The sequence below is a fragment of the Crinia signifera genome, chromosome 3 (assembly GCF_055691185.1).
Source record: "Crinia signifera chromosome 3, ASM5569118v1, whole genome shotgun sequence".
NCBI classification, from domain to species: domain Eukaryota; kingdom Metazoa; phylum Chordata; class Amphibia; order Anura; family Myobatrachidae; genus Crinia; species Crinia signifera.
In genome coordinates, this window is record NC_139219.1 from 239,784,948 (window position 1) to 239,801,530 (window position 16,583).

The 16,583-nt window shown below is 43.9% G+C and overlaps 1 protein-coding gene across 1 annotated transcript in view; it reads right to left on the bottom strand.

The window, feature by feature from the left end:
- Positions 1-10,820, bottom strand: part of NAALADL2 (N-acetylated alpha-linked acidic dipeptidase like 2) — a 570,750-nt gene extending 559,930 nt beyond the window's left edge. Inside the window, exon 1 of the mRNA XM_083177727.1 lies at positions 10,693-10,820. Coding sequence (XP_083033853.1) covers positions 10,693-10,735 — 43 coding nt within the window. The 5' untranslated portion in view covers positions 10,736-10,820. The remainder of the gene's footprint in view (positions 1-10,692) is intronic.
- Positions 10,821-16,583: the final 5,763 nt, after the last annotated feature.

The window sequence follows — 16,583 nt, forward strand, 5'->3', positions numbered from 1 at the left end:
GGCATGCGCGGGACACGCCTTGAGCTGCAGCTACAGCATGGACAGCCCTGCTTTCTCCTCACTGCCTGGGGTATGTGTACTGGGCTGGCTACCATCAAGCCCAAAACTGCTGGGAAAGGGGGGAGGGGTAAATTTTGAGGTGCGCCTTTGGCGTGCACTATCACTGGTTTTGGTGTCTCTCTCTGTGTGTGTGTGTGTGTGTGTGTGTGTGTATGTGTTTGGGGTACCAATTAGTTTTCTAACTAGGGCACCAAAATGTCTACATATCTACATATGGTATTGCTGCTACTAAGCCCAATATGTGTTTTTTATTGTGCGTCTTCAGCAGGCATTGAGGGCGCACATTTTTAGTTTGCAGGGGGGTGCTGAACATCCTAGAATCGGCCCTGTGCCCATAGCAACCAATCAGATTCTATCTATTATCTTCGAGAATGTGTTAGATTAATAAGTAGAATCTTAATGGTTTCTATGAACATCCCATCTTCAATAAAACTCCCATGTTAGTAAATTCACCCCAAGTGTAACTGTTTCCTCAAGCATTTTAGTATGGGTCTAATTAAAAGTTGATCGCAAATGTCAAATATTTTTCAAATGGACAAATCAATACTGCACTGCAGGTGGGGCAGATGTAACTTGCAGAGAGAGTTACACTAATTTGCAGTGTAAACTAAAGCAACCAGTTTTTAGACTGCACAGAAACAAAATAACTCACCCAAATCGAACTCTACCTGCACATGTTACATCTGCCCCACCTGCAGTGCAGCATGATTTTGCCCATTTGAGAAAGATTTAGCATTTGCGATCAACTCTAAATCAGGCCGTATATGCTTTTAGCTCCTAAAAACAAATAAACTAGAATAAAAAATACAAGCAATGCCAAGCTCTTTCTGTTATGTTTATTTAGTATCTTGTGTTTTTTAAAATTCAAATCTAAAGCACTTTGGGGAGAAATCAAGGTACCTGTGTAGTTTCACGGAGCCAGCATGGCGCCGTGCGTCTGTGTCCAGCTGCGGGGCTGTAAACTCCATGCCAATGTAGATAGTTTGTACCCCCACTATCCACGTTGGCATGGAGTTGATTTTAGATAGCGTGGTGAGCGTAGCAAGCCACCGAGCCCGTATCGTGGGTGAGCACAGCGAGCCCCGCAAGGGGACACAGACGCAGTAATTGAGTGGATTTCCTTTTAGTATTGCTTGTAAGGATGGAATTTAATTTTTTTTTTTTCTAGTGCAAGAAGTTTGGCTGCAGATACCACTTTCGGACAAAAGGCCTGGGTCTATCTACCTGCAAATTTCCCAGGTCTCCCATCTCAGTCATTCATACTGCACCAAAACCCACACTGAACCTGGATCTGTCCTGGAATTTGGTGTGTGTTTAAAGGGGACACTTTCATGTATATTATGCAGCCTTTGATATTTGTTAATGTCACATTTGTGGTTTTATTTCCTATTTAAATCCATTTTCCTGTAAACCTTTGCTACTTACTAGGAAATTATTATTCGTTTTTTTTGTTATTATTACGAAGGTGCTCCCATTCACTTTCCCCCTCCCTCACCCAGCTATTTGTCAGTATTACCATTCCTCAGGTGCAGATCTGAACTTCTCGTATGTAAACTTCCTGTAAGTATACAACATGTGCACAGGCTACTGTGTAATAGCCTAAACTTAGCTGAGTTATACCATATCCATTAGCCGAAAAGACAGTCAGACACTTTTCTTCCAAATTGCATCTAAAACCTTAGATTGGGTGTGCTCACACTACAGGTGACCCAAGTCAGACCCTGACAAAAACAAAGCAGGGACTTCAACCCTGGTTATTTCGTTTCACACTTACTTCATCAACAGCGCAGGTTGATGTGCATTCATGGGCAAAAATCTGGGATTTTGCTGGACTTTATGTCGGAATAGGGTATAAGTAGGCTTGTACTGTAATTGTGCAATGACTATTAATTCTGGCAATATCTTGTACAGTGTGGCCTCACCCCTCAAAACAGCAGTCAGAGAACACCTATTGGTATAAAGGTGTCTTCTGGAGAATTGGTCTGAGTTTAGAGGTCATGGAGTTTATTTATGAAGTGGCATCTTTGTTGCACAGTGGGTATGAGGTGTAAGTTTTATATGGGTATAAAGCCAAACTTCATATACTGTAAATATAACAGTTTATGGAAAACACTGGAGGGACCCCTAGTATTTGAACTCGGGAATGGATTTATACAACTTTGGTCCTAAAACAAGATTGATACCCCTTTCACGCAGAAAATGAAATTCTCATTACATACACGGCTTTTTCTGTGTGAAAGGGTCCATCCAGATCTTAAATGCCGGGTCTCCGACCCTGCAAACTCCAGGGTTGGAGACCCGGAGTTTAAGATCCGTATCAACCCTTTCACACAGACATAAACCCCGTGTAATAGAGCAAATTACTGGGTCTAAATTTTAGACCTGAAGATTTGCTCTCCAGTGTGAAGAAGGTCTGACATTCCGTGGCCGAATAACCCAGCGCTTCAAATGCGGGGTAATTGCCGGTAAATGCTGGGTTATTCAGCAGCCTGTGTCTGAAGGCGGCATAAAGCACTGCAACACAATTAAATGGCCAACTTTGCTTGTAATTGTTTATGCAGATCTATTGTTACTAGGCAGATCTATATAGTAAAGAAAAAAGATCAATAAAACTTTTGAACAATCCTATAATTCATGCATGTCTCCTATTCATGTGTTCATAAGAAAATACTCTCTTATTTGAATCTAATATTATACATATGCATACATAATATTTATAGTATTGAATGTTGAACATATATTACAAGTATTGTACTGAAGACAACTGTATTGAAGAAACAGAGAAACAAATTAGAATACATGTAGTATCATGAAATGCACAATAAGATCAGCCAACACAAAGAAACTAAAAGCGTCATCCAACACTTTAATTAAATGTAAACCACAGTTGGAAAAGTGTGACCCCTCTTGTGGCGGATTTCATAAAGCCTACCCATGTTTACTCAGAACTTTTAGTTACAGACAGGCACTAGCTGTAAGTGACCTTAGTGGAAGGGGTAATCTGACAGCCAAAGCCAAGCATGCAATGTAATGAGACATGCAACGTTCAAGGGAATCAAATTCATGCTGAGATTTATTCTATGATCCTTGTTACTCACAGCAAGTTACTGTATGATAATGTAAATTAGACATTCAGATATTTCTCTTTTATCTTTTATATAAAACTACAGCCCAGGAATTATCTTTACATGCATTCGTACACTGGATGTGTTTTTCTCATATTAAACATTATTTAAAGCTCTATGAATTCTGCCTTTGATAAATGTTCAACACATGTAGAAGTATTGTCACAATATTATTATTATTATTATTATTATTATTATTATTATTATTACCAGTTATTTATATAGTGCACACATATTCTGCAGCGCTTTACAGAGAATATTTGACTATCCACATCTGTCCCTGCCCCAGTGGAGCGTACAACCTACCGTATATTCCCTACCACATGTACAGATGTAGCCTGTCTCATTCAGGTAGGGGCAGCCCTCTCCATGGGCAACAGAGTTCCCGGCCAACGTCCGCCGCCTCCTCCCCCGCCACCGCCGATGGTCTCCCTCACCACCACGACCCCCCCCCCCCTAACCCTGCCCATCTCCCTGAAGTGGAGACAGACAGGGTGCCACTGCCCAGCCACCGAGAGACTGGGACGCGCGTGAGGCGCAAGTGCGTCCCATTTCAATGGATTTCCTGTCTGTCAGCGCACACCAGAGGGGACATTCTGGCGGGCGCCGGGCAAAGATAACAGGGGCCCCATCTGTACACAACACACATGATAGATAGATAGATAGATAGATAGATAGATAGATAGATAATAGCATTCACAAAACATCAGAACCACTTATCTCTAGCTTCAGCCTGGTCTCTCAGGGCAAATGCAGGAGATAATCAGAAGCCATATTATGCTATAAAATTAGAGACTGAGGGGCATACAGTATTTACTAAAGTGTGGGTTTTTCAGAAGTGATGTTGCCCGGATTAATCAATCAGATTCCAGCTATTGTCTTCTGGAAGGGGCTAAATCAGACGTATAATCGAATAGGTTGCTAAGGGCAACATTTCCACTTCGGAAAACCCGCACTTTTAACTACACCCCTGAGGGTGGGATTTATGCAGGGCAGGATTAAGCTTTTGGAGAGCCTGGGGCACTAAAAATCTCTTGGGCAGTAGTGTTTGGTGCTCCTAATTTAACTCCCCCCCTACCCCGCCCCAACCCCAGTGTATTACTTACAATCCAACAAGAGGTAAACAGACAAATCACTGATTTCTCCTGTGGTTATTCTCTGATCGATGCTTGCTGCCATCCACATAAAGGAGGACAATAACTTGACACATTTAAGCATAGCTGTAGAAGGTGTGCAGGCCCCAGAAGGTTAACTACAGTATGTGCTCAGCTGCTGCTGGTGAATGCAAGAACACACATGCATATACTATAAGTTTCAATTTTTATGGGAGCCCCAAGATGCACTTTATGCATCAGTGCTGCTACTTGCAGTGTTACATAATGATAGCTTCCCGCAGACATTATTAAAGTGACCCATCAGTGTGCAAACAAGGGTCAACATTTTTGAAAATGGAAAAAAACAGCGCATACCACCCAAACAAAGAGATTTGGTCTCAACTAAAGGGGTCTTGAATTTGTGAGAATGACTCTTCTGTAAGCCACACCTCATGATTTCACCACTATGGGGGCATGCCTCTCTGGGCGGTATTCAATGAGAATACCTGCGAGGTGCAGCGAATCCTTTTTAGGATTCGCTGCACATTCGCCACGTTCCGGAGCCGGCGGGCTCCGGTATTCAACGTGTCAGGGGCTCGCTGGTCCTGACTGGCGAATATGAGCTCCTGCGGCGATTGCCGCAGGGAGCCTGAGGACGGTGGCAGGCAAAGAGATGGAAGTCTCTCTGCCTGCCCCAGAACTTTGTGGGGGGTAGGTGGGCTCCCCGGGTGCCAGGCAGCACAGGCTGCCCTCCGGGGGTGCCAGCAGGGGACGTATATTCACTATACCCGATCGTAACGATCGGGTGCAGTGAATATATCAATATGTAATGAGCGGCTCGGCTCCGGCGCCCCCTGCTGGCTGCTGTGTAAAAAAAAATATATATATATATATATTTTTTAAAATTAAATATATATTCATGTGCTTACAGCACATGAATAAAAATAGCATGCCCCTCCTCAGAATAAAATTCCTGATTTTTTGACACCAAATGTAAAAAACAAAACACTTTATTTTAAAAGTTCAGTCTCAGTCTCAGTCTCCTCGCTGGCGAGGCTGCTGGCGGGTCGCCAGCGCGTACGTTCTGGCGACCCGCCAGCAAGGATGGGACAAGACCCATCTGTACCCTATATAAGGATCATCTTTTATGTTTACATTGTACATATGTGTCTCTCATTTGTATATACATATGGTTGTTGTTTGAGGATCTGTGAATGCATATTTGTAATTGAAGCATTAGTAAGTTGAGCACCCCCCCCCCCCACACACACACACATACACACACACAAACACACACACACACACACACACACACACACATTGTCATTCAAATTACTTTCAAAGATTCCTGACAATAAGAACCAATTTGTGGAAATATTTTAGATTCGTACAAGTAATGTATGGTACAGTAACAAAGTAAGTCTATTTTGTTCATCAAGTAGGCGTAATAAACTAGTTATACTTGTTTGGAGTAACAGCTCCTTCTGACAACAAGCAAACTAAGAATAGTCTTAGCTGTCACAATTATATGCATACGAGTTTCCCACCTGTATTATAAGTTTAACTGTAGAACATTATACATGTCTATATCAAGTACATTTGCTGTAGACTGTGCCAATATATTTTATATTTTGAAGACGTACTGTATACAGTATATTGATTTTATTACATAAACTTAACAAACTTGTGCTTGAACAATTTTACTTCTGACATTTTATAACAACGAGTTAGCAAAATTGGATTTCCTTTTAAAACTACTTTTTGCTCTTTGACTTAGAAGAATTTTGTATCATTTTAAAATGTGTCATTTACTTCACCTATGACATGCCAGGTTTTACTGTTTCAGAGTACAGTATATTATCTGTGCTGCAGAAACTATGCATTACTTAAAAAGAAAAAAAAAAATAATAACAATTGCATTTTGTCATTTGGCAAGCTCTACTATTATAGTACTGACATTGATTTTAATTTGTTTACTTGGATTGTTTGCCCATCACACCCACTGATGTACATGTAGGCCTTCCATGAAAAGGTAAACAGTACAGCACAAGATCATTGGAAAAATGCCCAGTACTAACAGAAGGTTGTAATATGGTCAATGCAGTAAGAAGATCAGGTAACTCTTTGGAAAATGCAGTGACAAAGAATGACCTTGTAATTGCTGCTGGATCAATTGCTTGTCCTGGTTGATCTCCATGGTATGTCAGATTGAAACAGGAATACGTTCTCAGTGCCCTGTTACAAGACCTTTCCAGTAGGTTAATACAAAACTATGCTTCTATACAAGAGAGATGCATCTCTTAGTGGGGGTAGCAAACCCGGCAGAATACAAACCATCTCATGCATTAGGATGTTGTGTATCAGTCTTTGCAGTGAAGAAAATACTGACACATTTGATTTAAGTGTAAAGCTGGCAAAACAGAGCTTGGTAAATATAGATCAATAATTACTGTATGCATATTCAGCGCAGAGAGCAGACTTTCGGCATAGGCCTCCACAGACATTCTTAGGCATATTAGTGATATCAGAGTACAGTAAATAGTTTTGGTAGAACAGATGAAATGTGTGTGCTGAGGTATTTTCACTGCAGTGTGAGAACGAAATATGTTTGGCTCAGGTTACACAGTAAATCAGACGGGCCCTGAACAGTTCTGGCATCTTATATAGTCAGGTGCAATAGAGGCCAGTGTCCCCAGAGAACAAACATCTATTTCATTGCTTACATTTAAAATAATACATTACACTGCCAACAAAAGAATTAGGCAAAATGAAATATGTAGTTTATCTACTCAAATTTACTGTGATAAATATTTAAAACATATATTAATTGGTTATAAAGAGCTACTGTACATCTGAAAGTAAAGTATAATTCTCTGTTCCATCCAGATTTACCAAGAATACATTGCAGAAGAGACTAGAACAAAGGTGCAAAAAGTACTGTATTTATGAATGGGAAAAATGTGCCTACTGATAGCAACAGTACACCAACCCCTTAAGCAGTGGCGAACGATAGCACCGCAGCCCCCGCGGTCATGGGGGGGCGCTGTGCATATGGGGGTGCTGGGGGGGCTGCGGTGCTATAGTAATCCCCCCGCCCCCCATCCCCCGCATGCTTACCTGTCCGCGCATCCCGGCTCCCCTCCTGGCTTCAATCAATGCTATGGAGTCGGACCACGATAAAATGGCCGCCCCATAAAGCAGACTGTTCTCTGAAACTGTCTGCGGTATGGGGACGGCCATTTTATCGTGGTCCGTCTGCATAGAATTTATTGAAGCCAGGAGGGGAGCCGGGACGCGCGGACAGGTAAGCATGCGGCAATGGGGGTAGGGGGCACGGGGGGCCGGACGGATGGGCGGGGGGGTGTGCCCCCCATTAATGGCGGGGGGCGCCCCAAACAAAGCTACGCCGTTGCCCTTAAGGCAGGCATGTCCAAACTATGGCCCTCCAGCTGTGGTGAAACTACAAGACCCATCATGCCTTGCCATAGTTTTGCTATTAGGGAATACTAAACTTTGGCAAGGCATGCTGGGATGTGTAGTTTCACAACAGCTGGAGGGCCATATTTTGGACATGCCTGCATTAAGGGATGGAACTGTAGGTCTCTGTTGCAAAATCTAAACTATTGTTACTTTGGTACTTATATGTTAGTTGGGCGCCCACTAAGCTATTTGCTTAGTTTTCCGCGGCCGCTTGCCACGCTTCAGGCTCACGCTTGCTACACTATATAAAATCAACTCCACACGGAAATGGATAGTGGGGGTATAAGCGTACAAACTATCGTGGGCACCCAACTAACATATAAGTACTGTTACTTCTGATAACATCTCTCTTCTTAACATAAACCATACAAATATTTTACCAGCATTGCTGCCTTTTAGGAGGCTCCCAAATAAAGAAGAGCCATATAACTACTATAAAGGCCATATTACTTTTCTAGACATATAGTAAGCATCCAGTACCATTTATTACATAAGTATTAATAGCCACAGTATTTATATAGCACCACTGTTCAGGGGCATAAATTCCAAAGGCAATGGAGACACCTGCCTCTTGGTTCCAATCCCTAAATGAGCATCTGCATATACAGCAGCGTACTCACTGTTGCTGCAGAGCTAATCAACTCTGTCCCAGGAACACTGCTAGTGATCATTTGCAATAGGAGAAAGGATGTCTCCTCCCTGGTACCACTCAACCTGCACTGAAGCAAGGAAGGACGCATTCACTGCTGCTGCTCGACTGTGCCACCCAGCAATGACTGCAGATTGATGCTGCAGATGGATAAATCTTGCCAAACTGACCCTGACCCATGCCCATTGTCACACCTTTTTTTATGGGGAGTGGGGCACCAAATTTCTACTTGCCTCTGGGCAACTGGAATAAACTTATGCTGGCCATACACTTGTCCAATTTGCCCACTTTTCCCCTGATTCGTGACAGATTGGGAGGAGAAATCGGGTGAAAAGGAGCCAAATCGGATGTTTGATATCTAATCCAACTCAGATGAGCGGTCATGTGTGCATAGGATTTGGAGATTGGATCTGCTTGCACAACTGACCTCTAACACGGCCAGCCTCCCGGCACTGGGGAATGGGATTGCATGCATTATATGGCATGCAAAAGTACAGCATTTGATTTATTGCATTTGATCCTGCCGCACGGGAAGCTCACTGGTGGTTAAAGGGAATTCTTATGTGACTTCTCCCTCCGAAGTCGAATAAGTGCATGGGGGTCTTTACACCTCTGCCCCTGTACAGTATATTACTACTGGTACCTCTATTGCTTCTCAACCGATTCCAGGCTGAAGGAGTTACAATGAGATTAAGGGTGAGATTCTCTATTACAGAAATGCGGTAAAAACCCCGTTATCTGGGTTTTTACCGCATTTCTGTATTCTCTAACCCCCCTCCGCAGTGTCACCACTGTCACCACTGTCACCACTGCGGAGGGAATCGCCAGCAAAAGCTGGCGGTTCCCTGCAGAAGCCTATGGGCTTCTTACCGCAGCAGTGTGTGAGGGATCCGTCACGGATCCCTCCCAGCATGCCCTGCGGCCGGCGCGTCAGTCTGCGCATGCGCAGACGGACTCCCGGGTCATAGACCCTTGAAGTCCAGCAACGGCGCCGCATCGCAAGGGACAGCTCTTACCGCAAGAGCTGTCCCTTGCGTTAATGACCGCATATTTTAGAGAATATGCGGTCGTTAGAAATGCGGTGGCCGGCGAAGAGGGCTGCGAATTTTAGAGAATCTCGCCCTAAATCTGAGACTAGCAGATGTAGTTTATATACAAAATCATGTGCCACCTTTTCTTACTACTGTGATTCAACCTCTCCTGGCACACAGTAGTGAAAGAAGAAGAAGAAGGCCAGGACACTGCGACCAGATTAGGGCCACCTGTACAGTTTAATGCATGACTTTTTTTTTTTTTATTATTATTTATCTGTGCTTACACTTTTTACACAATTATAAAGGTTGTGTTAGGAGCAAATATGCCAGAAAAGTAAAACATTTCCTTTCAGAATATAGATACAGTAGTATCTACTGTTACTTCCTGCCTTTCCCTGTAATACTGTACAGCAAAAAGAAACTTTCACTTTCTCTACGAAGCCTCATTTAAATCTTGAACTACTGGGACTGCCTTCATTATATGTCATTTTTATATATTTATTTTTATTTAAATAGATTAATATGAATATATACTGTTAATCTACCTATCCACATACTTTAAAGTATAATGTCTCACATAACTGGGTATAATGTCACCCCTCTAAATAATTCATCCTACAAAGTACATACTATACGTTTGGCTTATACCATATTTCCATGTGTTGTCTTTCTGTAAGCATTACATTTCAGTGCAGTGCCTCTAATATATATTAAACATTCATTTATTAATCCTGACAACATAGAACTGATACTCCATAAATATGAGTAAACAGAAAGAAAAAGCAAATTGAAACAAACTCATGCGTCTGAAATACATAGAACACAAACGAAGAAACGAGATGATTAAATATAATGTTTATGAGCTAGCTGAACACAATGTCACATTACTAACGCAAAACATAAAAATTGCACTAACTATTTGATCTGATACAAGCCGAGCCTGTCAAACTGACAGGTACAAGATGTCTGGACTGCAAATTTTCAAGAGAGGGGCATGCCAACTCTAGCACACTGCTGCATATCATGTTAGCACTCACACATTACGTTAACAAAGTGCCACAGAAAAAAAAACAACATTACTCAGAACACTTTCGCCTTTTCAATCACACCACATTTTCAATTAGTCATGCTTTAGGTATGAAAACACCAACACATGCAGTTGCAAGAGGCAATACAAATTTCACAGACTGCAGAGGCTAATCTAACACCTGAACTCTGGAAAAAATCACTTAAAAAGCTGTTGAACTTACCTTGCAGAGACATACTGGCAGAATTTGATTCCTTTTCACCCATTGTAGGTATAATGTAAAAAAAAGCAAAAAAAAACAAATGAAGGTAGCTGGTTCACTTTGAATAACTTACTGTGCAGGCTGTGACCTCCTGACTCTGTAGCGTACTGTAGTGCTGCAATAGTATACCTATTTAGTTAGTGAATAATTAGCAACCTGTTTCCTGAGTTACCTGAGCTTGCCTGACCTGTTTCTCTATCAACTGACATCATATCCTTTGATCTACAGTACCCTGTTCCAGACAACATGCCTTTATTTCTCTTGTAACGTATATGTGCTTTAATAGATTTGTTATTTAATATTGCAGTCTTTAAATAATTATTGTTGGTGCATTTTTCTGGAGGTCATTTACAAAGTACAAAACAGCAGCACGGCAGCTCTAGACCCGCCATGCTCTTTTATTTCACCAACTGCACCCAGCTGAATATGCAAACAGGCTCATAGCTTTGGAGGGAAGTGCAACCATGAGGTTTAATTTGGCATAAATTATTATAATCAATTAATAGGAGAGAGAGAGAGAGAGAGTCCATTGCAGATGTGGTCACATTGCCATGCACATCTATTCCCATTCTGCAAAAAGGCTTAAGGTGCCCATACACGGTGTAGAGTATCGCATGTGTTTTGAACTAGATGCAATGCAATCTAAGTCAAAGAGCACGGAGCACATTGCACTGTGTGGGCACCTTTACAACTAAGGTAATGGATACAAGTATATGGTGTATAGGAAATTTATTGAAAAAAATACACAATGAGTCTGGCAAGATGGGGGGTAGTTACAGTTACTGAACTGTAACCGGGGTAATGTCCAGAGCTCAGGGTACTCCCGCTTCACCCAGGTGGTGTCTGCGGTCTGTTCCCCCGAAGAAATAAGAATTGTAGTCCCGCACAATTGTCCAAACATGCACTTCACTTCGTCCGTAGCACAATAGAGGTGGCGTGGGGGGGGGGGGGGGGGGTTGGGCAATATAGTCTCTGCGGGTCTAGGCAAGTGCTGCCGTGGCACCAGGGGCCGGCGTCCCTAGCACCCCCGGTGGTGCACTGACACACTTACCTGATACCTTCCGGCTTTAGGTCCTACGATTGTCCCTCGATGCGGCTCAAACGAGCGTCCTGTGTGGATGTGTGCAGCGTGCGGAGTTGCTGGAATTTGCTGGATGTCCTTCCGTGTCTCTCCCACGCCGGTGGTACACACTCCCCGAAGCCGCTGGGAAACGTGCAGCGGGAGTGTTGTGTCGGCGGAAAGACACGCGCTCAACTCTCATGTGAGAGGAGACTTGTGTTGAGAGGTGCTGATCCTCTCCAGTCCATGAACCGGACTCACCATTGCTTCCTGAAGAAGACCCAGAGGGTCGATACGCATTCGAGCTACACCAGTAGGACCTAAAGCCGGAAGGTATCAGGTAAGTGTGTCAGTGCACCACCGGGGGTGCTAGGGACACCAGCCCCTGGTGCCACGGCAGCACTTGCCTAGACCCGCAGAGACTTTATTGCCCAAACCCCCCCCACGCCACCTCTATTGTGCTACGGACGAACTGAAGTGCATGTTTGGACAATTGTGCGGGACTACAATTCTTATTTCTTCGGGGGAACAGACCGCAGACACCACCTGGGTGAAGCGGGAGTACCCTGAGCTCTGGACATTACCCCGGTTACAGTGCAGTAACTGTAACTACCCCCCATCTTGCCAGACTCATTGTGTATTTTTTTCAATAAATTTCCTATACACCATATACTTGTATCCATTACATTGGTGTTAGCGCAGGTTTCCAATCTCTTCCTCTTGCATATCACTAGGAGGGGGCCTCCCTCTATTATTGGTACCAGCAGCTGCACTAATATACCTAAATCAGAGCGCCATTCCACATTTGTTTTGTACCTTTACAACTAAGCAGGGGACTTTTAAGAGAGGAGTGGGACTGTGTTTAGCTTCCTCCATCCACCAGGCTCCCTTGTCTCAGTCAGCAATGCTGTAGAGTCTGAACTATACAGAGCTCAGACTCTAAAGCGTATTGCAGATCTCTGATAAAATGGCACGGTGGCCATTTTCCCAGTGATTTTAACATGGCGTATGTGCAAATCACAAAGAAAATTGCAGACATTTTGTCTGTCAGTTTTACAATGCTGCTGCCTTGTCATGGGCAACCGGAGGGGTTAGTACTCAAGAAATAGGTGCAGCATGTGCAAATGCCGGTGCAGATAAGAGATAGCAAATTTTGAGTTACCTAATAGACTGAATGCAGCCGCGGTTAGGTTTTGGCTATGACCCCAGTCCCTTTCTGCCTGTGAATGGATGTTATGCACATGCAAGTGAGGGAGCAAAAACCGGGACTTATGGTGAGTAGGATTAAACAGTCTAGGCTGGTATCAATTACTAAACAGAGAACCTGAGAATGCTATTGGTGAAGATCACCCATTTGTGACTTTCGGCCTTATTCTAGTTCACTCTTTCTGACAAAATCCTTCTTAGATGGACACAACTATGTGCACTGCAGTTGGGGCAGATGTTACTTGTGCAGAGAGAATTCGATTTGGGTGGGGTTCAAAGTGAGATCTACAGTATATTGCAGTGTAAACATAAAGCAGCCAGTATTTACCCTGCACAGAAACAAAATAATTCACCCAAATCTAATTCTCTCTGCACATTTTACATCTGCCCCCCTGCAGTGCACATGGTTTTGTCCATGTAAGAAGGATTTTGTCAGAAAGAGTGCACTAGAATAAGGCCCTTTATGCATATGCTGATATAAATCAATTACTTCCATGTATCCAATATGCAATTAATGACATCTATCAGTCCCATACATGCAGTAATACAGATTGTGACATCCTTAGATGTCACCATCAGTCACACCATGAAATTTGCTTCAGCATTTTGGCAAGTGCAATTTTTCCATCTGGTCTCCTATGTGAGTGGCCAGGTGCCTGTGTACACAACCCCTTGTATAGACAAGCAGTGACACTCACATAAAACACCCATTAGACAGAATATCTGTATAGGCAGAGAGGGTGTGTTACATCAGCTCTAGCCTTGATCAGCCTGTTTCTATCACACACTGGTGGAAGGGTCAGAGTTATGCAAAGATTGCAGTCACTGGAGAAAGCATTTGATGGCTAAGGAGTTGTGTATGGATTTTCAGATGGATGAAAATTGGCAATATTTTTTCAAGCCATTCCCAGTTTTGTACAGGGCAGGTTTTCACTCTGTCGGGGTGAAAATAATGTATAATTTATGCCCCCTCTTCCACTCCAATCCAAGTTCACAATATACAACACGGCAGTAGGTGGCAGGGAGAGGAAAATGGTGACAGTGAGAGGAAGAGGGTGACAGGGTAAGGCAGGGGGAGGTAGAATGGACACAGAGAAAGAGTGTCACACTGGAAAACAGAGGGTGATGGGTACAAGCACAATATCCTGCATTGTGCAGATAACAGGGGGCAGTTATCTTTGTGGAGGCAGGAACACAGTGGTCCATGCTCTGTCTTTGACAGGACCCCAGCCCTTGGCTTTCCTCAGTTTAGCACTTGGTCAGACATACCCTGACAGAGCCAAATACACCATTTGTGAGCTGCTGTTAATTCACAAACAGGTGAATCAGAAAAATATACAGCTGTTTGGTAATTACAGTAGAAGCATCATGTGACTGATCATCAGCACTCATAGCTGGCAGGACTCTATCAGTCCGGAACATAAGGTCATCCCGGCCTTCGTTAGGAAAGGGCCAGGTCCCTCAGGCAGTGGGGACCACTGTGCTCCATATCCTGGGCCATTCATCGAACATTGCTCAAAATGGTCTGCAGGAGGGCCAGGGGATAACTCATTGCTGGTTTGGGCAGCAGTGGGTCCCTTCGTCCTCGGGGGCCCCCAGTGAATTTCACCTGCGGCACCAATGATAGTTCTGCCTCTGTGTGGAAAAGAAATACAGCAGGCATTCCGATGTGGTGACTGGAGGGTATTCTGAAGTAAACACAAAGAAATATTTGGATTGTGCTATAAGAGTGTCGTGGCAATGAAAGATGCTGCAGTCTCAGACACATATAGTTCTTCAGAGGCCATATTCAGTTGCATTTACTGCTCCTGCCAAAGGGCATGTCCAAGGCCATGATCATATGCATTCACTGCTCCTCCAAAAGGGCATGTCCAAGGCCATGATCAGATGCATTCATTGCTCATGCCAAAGGGCATGTCCAAGGCCGTGATCAGATGCATACACTGCTGCAGGTCTAAGGGAGCCCCGTCGGTGGTTCTTAGCAACATAAGCACAGCCTCTCTGGCTTGCCACAAGCTATATCTGGGCTGGATACAGACGTGGACTGACTTTACATGGCAGCCATTAGGTGTGGTAATGTATGCTTTTTCTTCCCTGTTTGGGCAGTCCCACACAGAATACATATTTCATTATTCTAATCTATGATGATACTGTTACAGATCCCACGTCCAACCCGGCATTGTGACCTGGCTTCTCAGCAACGTAAGCACAACCTCTGTGGTTTGCCACAAGCCATATGTTGGCTGGATACAGACTTGGACTGACAACGTGGCAGCCATTAGGTGTGGTAACATACGTCCTTTCTTCTCTGTGTGGGCAGCTCCACACAAAATACATATCATTATTGTAGTCTATGCTGACACTGCCACAGATTTTTGCCCCCTATGCGATGAAAGATCGTATAAGCACCATAAAGGGTGTTTTTAAGCACCCTAATGGGTGCTTACAAAGTGAAATGCACCCCCACGCCCCCCCCCCCCCCACTATAAACGTGTACCCGAAGTGTGGCGAGCGCAGCCAGCCCGCGAGGGGCGGTGGTACGCGTCCTCCGACCTTTTCATACCCCCACTATCCACGTCGGCGTGGAGTTGAGAATAGAAAGTGTGGCAAGCGCAGCGAGCCACCGAGCCCGAAGCGTGGCGAGCCCGGCGAAGGGACGCAGATACCTTCCCAGGTATCGGAGTCCCCTCGCGGGCTTCACAGGTATCCGCGTACGCTCGCCACGCTTCGGGCTCGGTGGCTCGCTGTGCTCGCCACACTTTCTATTCTGAACTCCACGCCGACGTGGATAGTGGGGGTATGAAAAGGTCGGAGGACGCGTACCGCCGCCTCTCGCGGGCCCGCTGCGTTTGCTTCGCTTCGGGTTCACGTTTATCGTGGGGGGGGGGTGGCGTGGGGGTGCATTTCACATTGTAAGCACCCATTAGGGTGCTTATACAATGTTTAATCGCGTCGCATCGCATTGTATGGCATTGTATGCCATGTACAATGTCATACAATTTTAAAATTGTATGACATTGTACAGCATTGCGCGATATCGCGTCGCATCGCATACCATCGTATGCCTTATGGTATGCGATGCGATGGGCGCTGCCAAAATACACAAGTACCCCTACTTCTTTTGTCCCCCATATCTCTGAATCCAGGCACAAAAGATTTGGGGGGTGGGCTATGGGGATACCACACATAGCTGTTTTTTTTTTTTTTTTTTTACTTTTACACACAGAAGCATGCACTGATCTGACTGATCTGTGCATGCTTCTGTCAAATTTGCCTGCCAGAAGCAGGTCTATTTTTGTGCCTTTTTTTAGACAGGACAGGTGTGCAATTTTTTGGTCACACTTAGCATTCCAGTTCTAGAACCTTATTCAAAGTCTTCTGGCAAGGTCTTGCAATAAGATTAATGATGCACTGATGAACTACCATTGCCTGCATAGTTGCACACATTAGCCTGGTTGCTGACTTGTGCATGCAGAGGAACTGAACTCCTAAATAAGGACTTTCTGCTCTAGTAAATTTATACAGTTTAAAAATCAATTATTAAAAATACTTTTAAATGTATGCAATCATTTTTTTATTAATAATG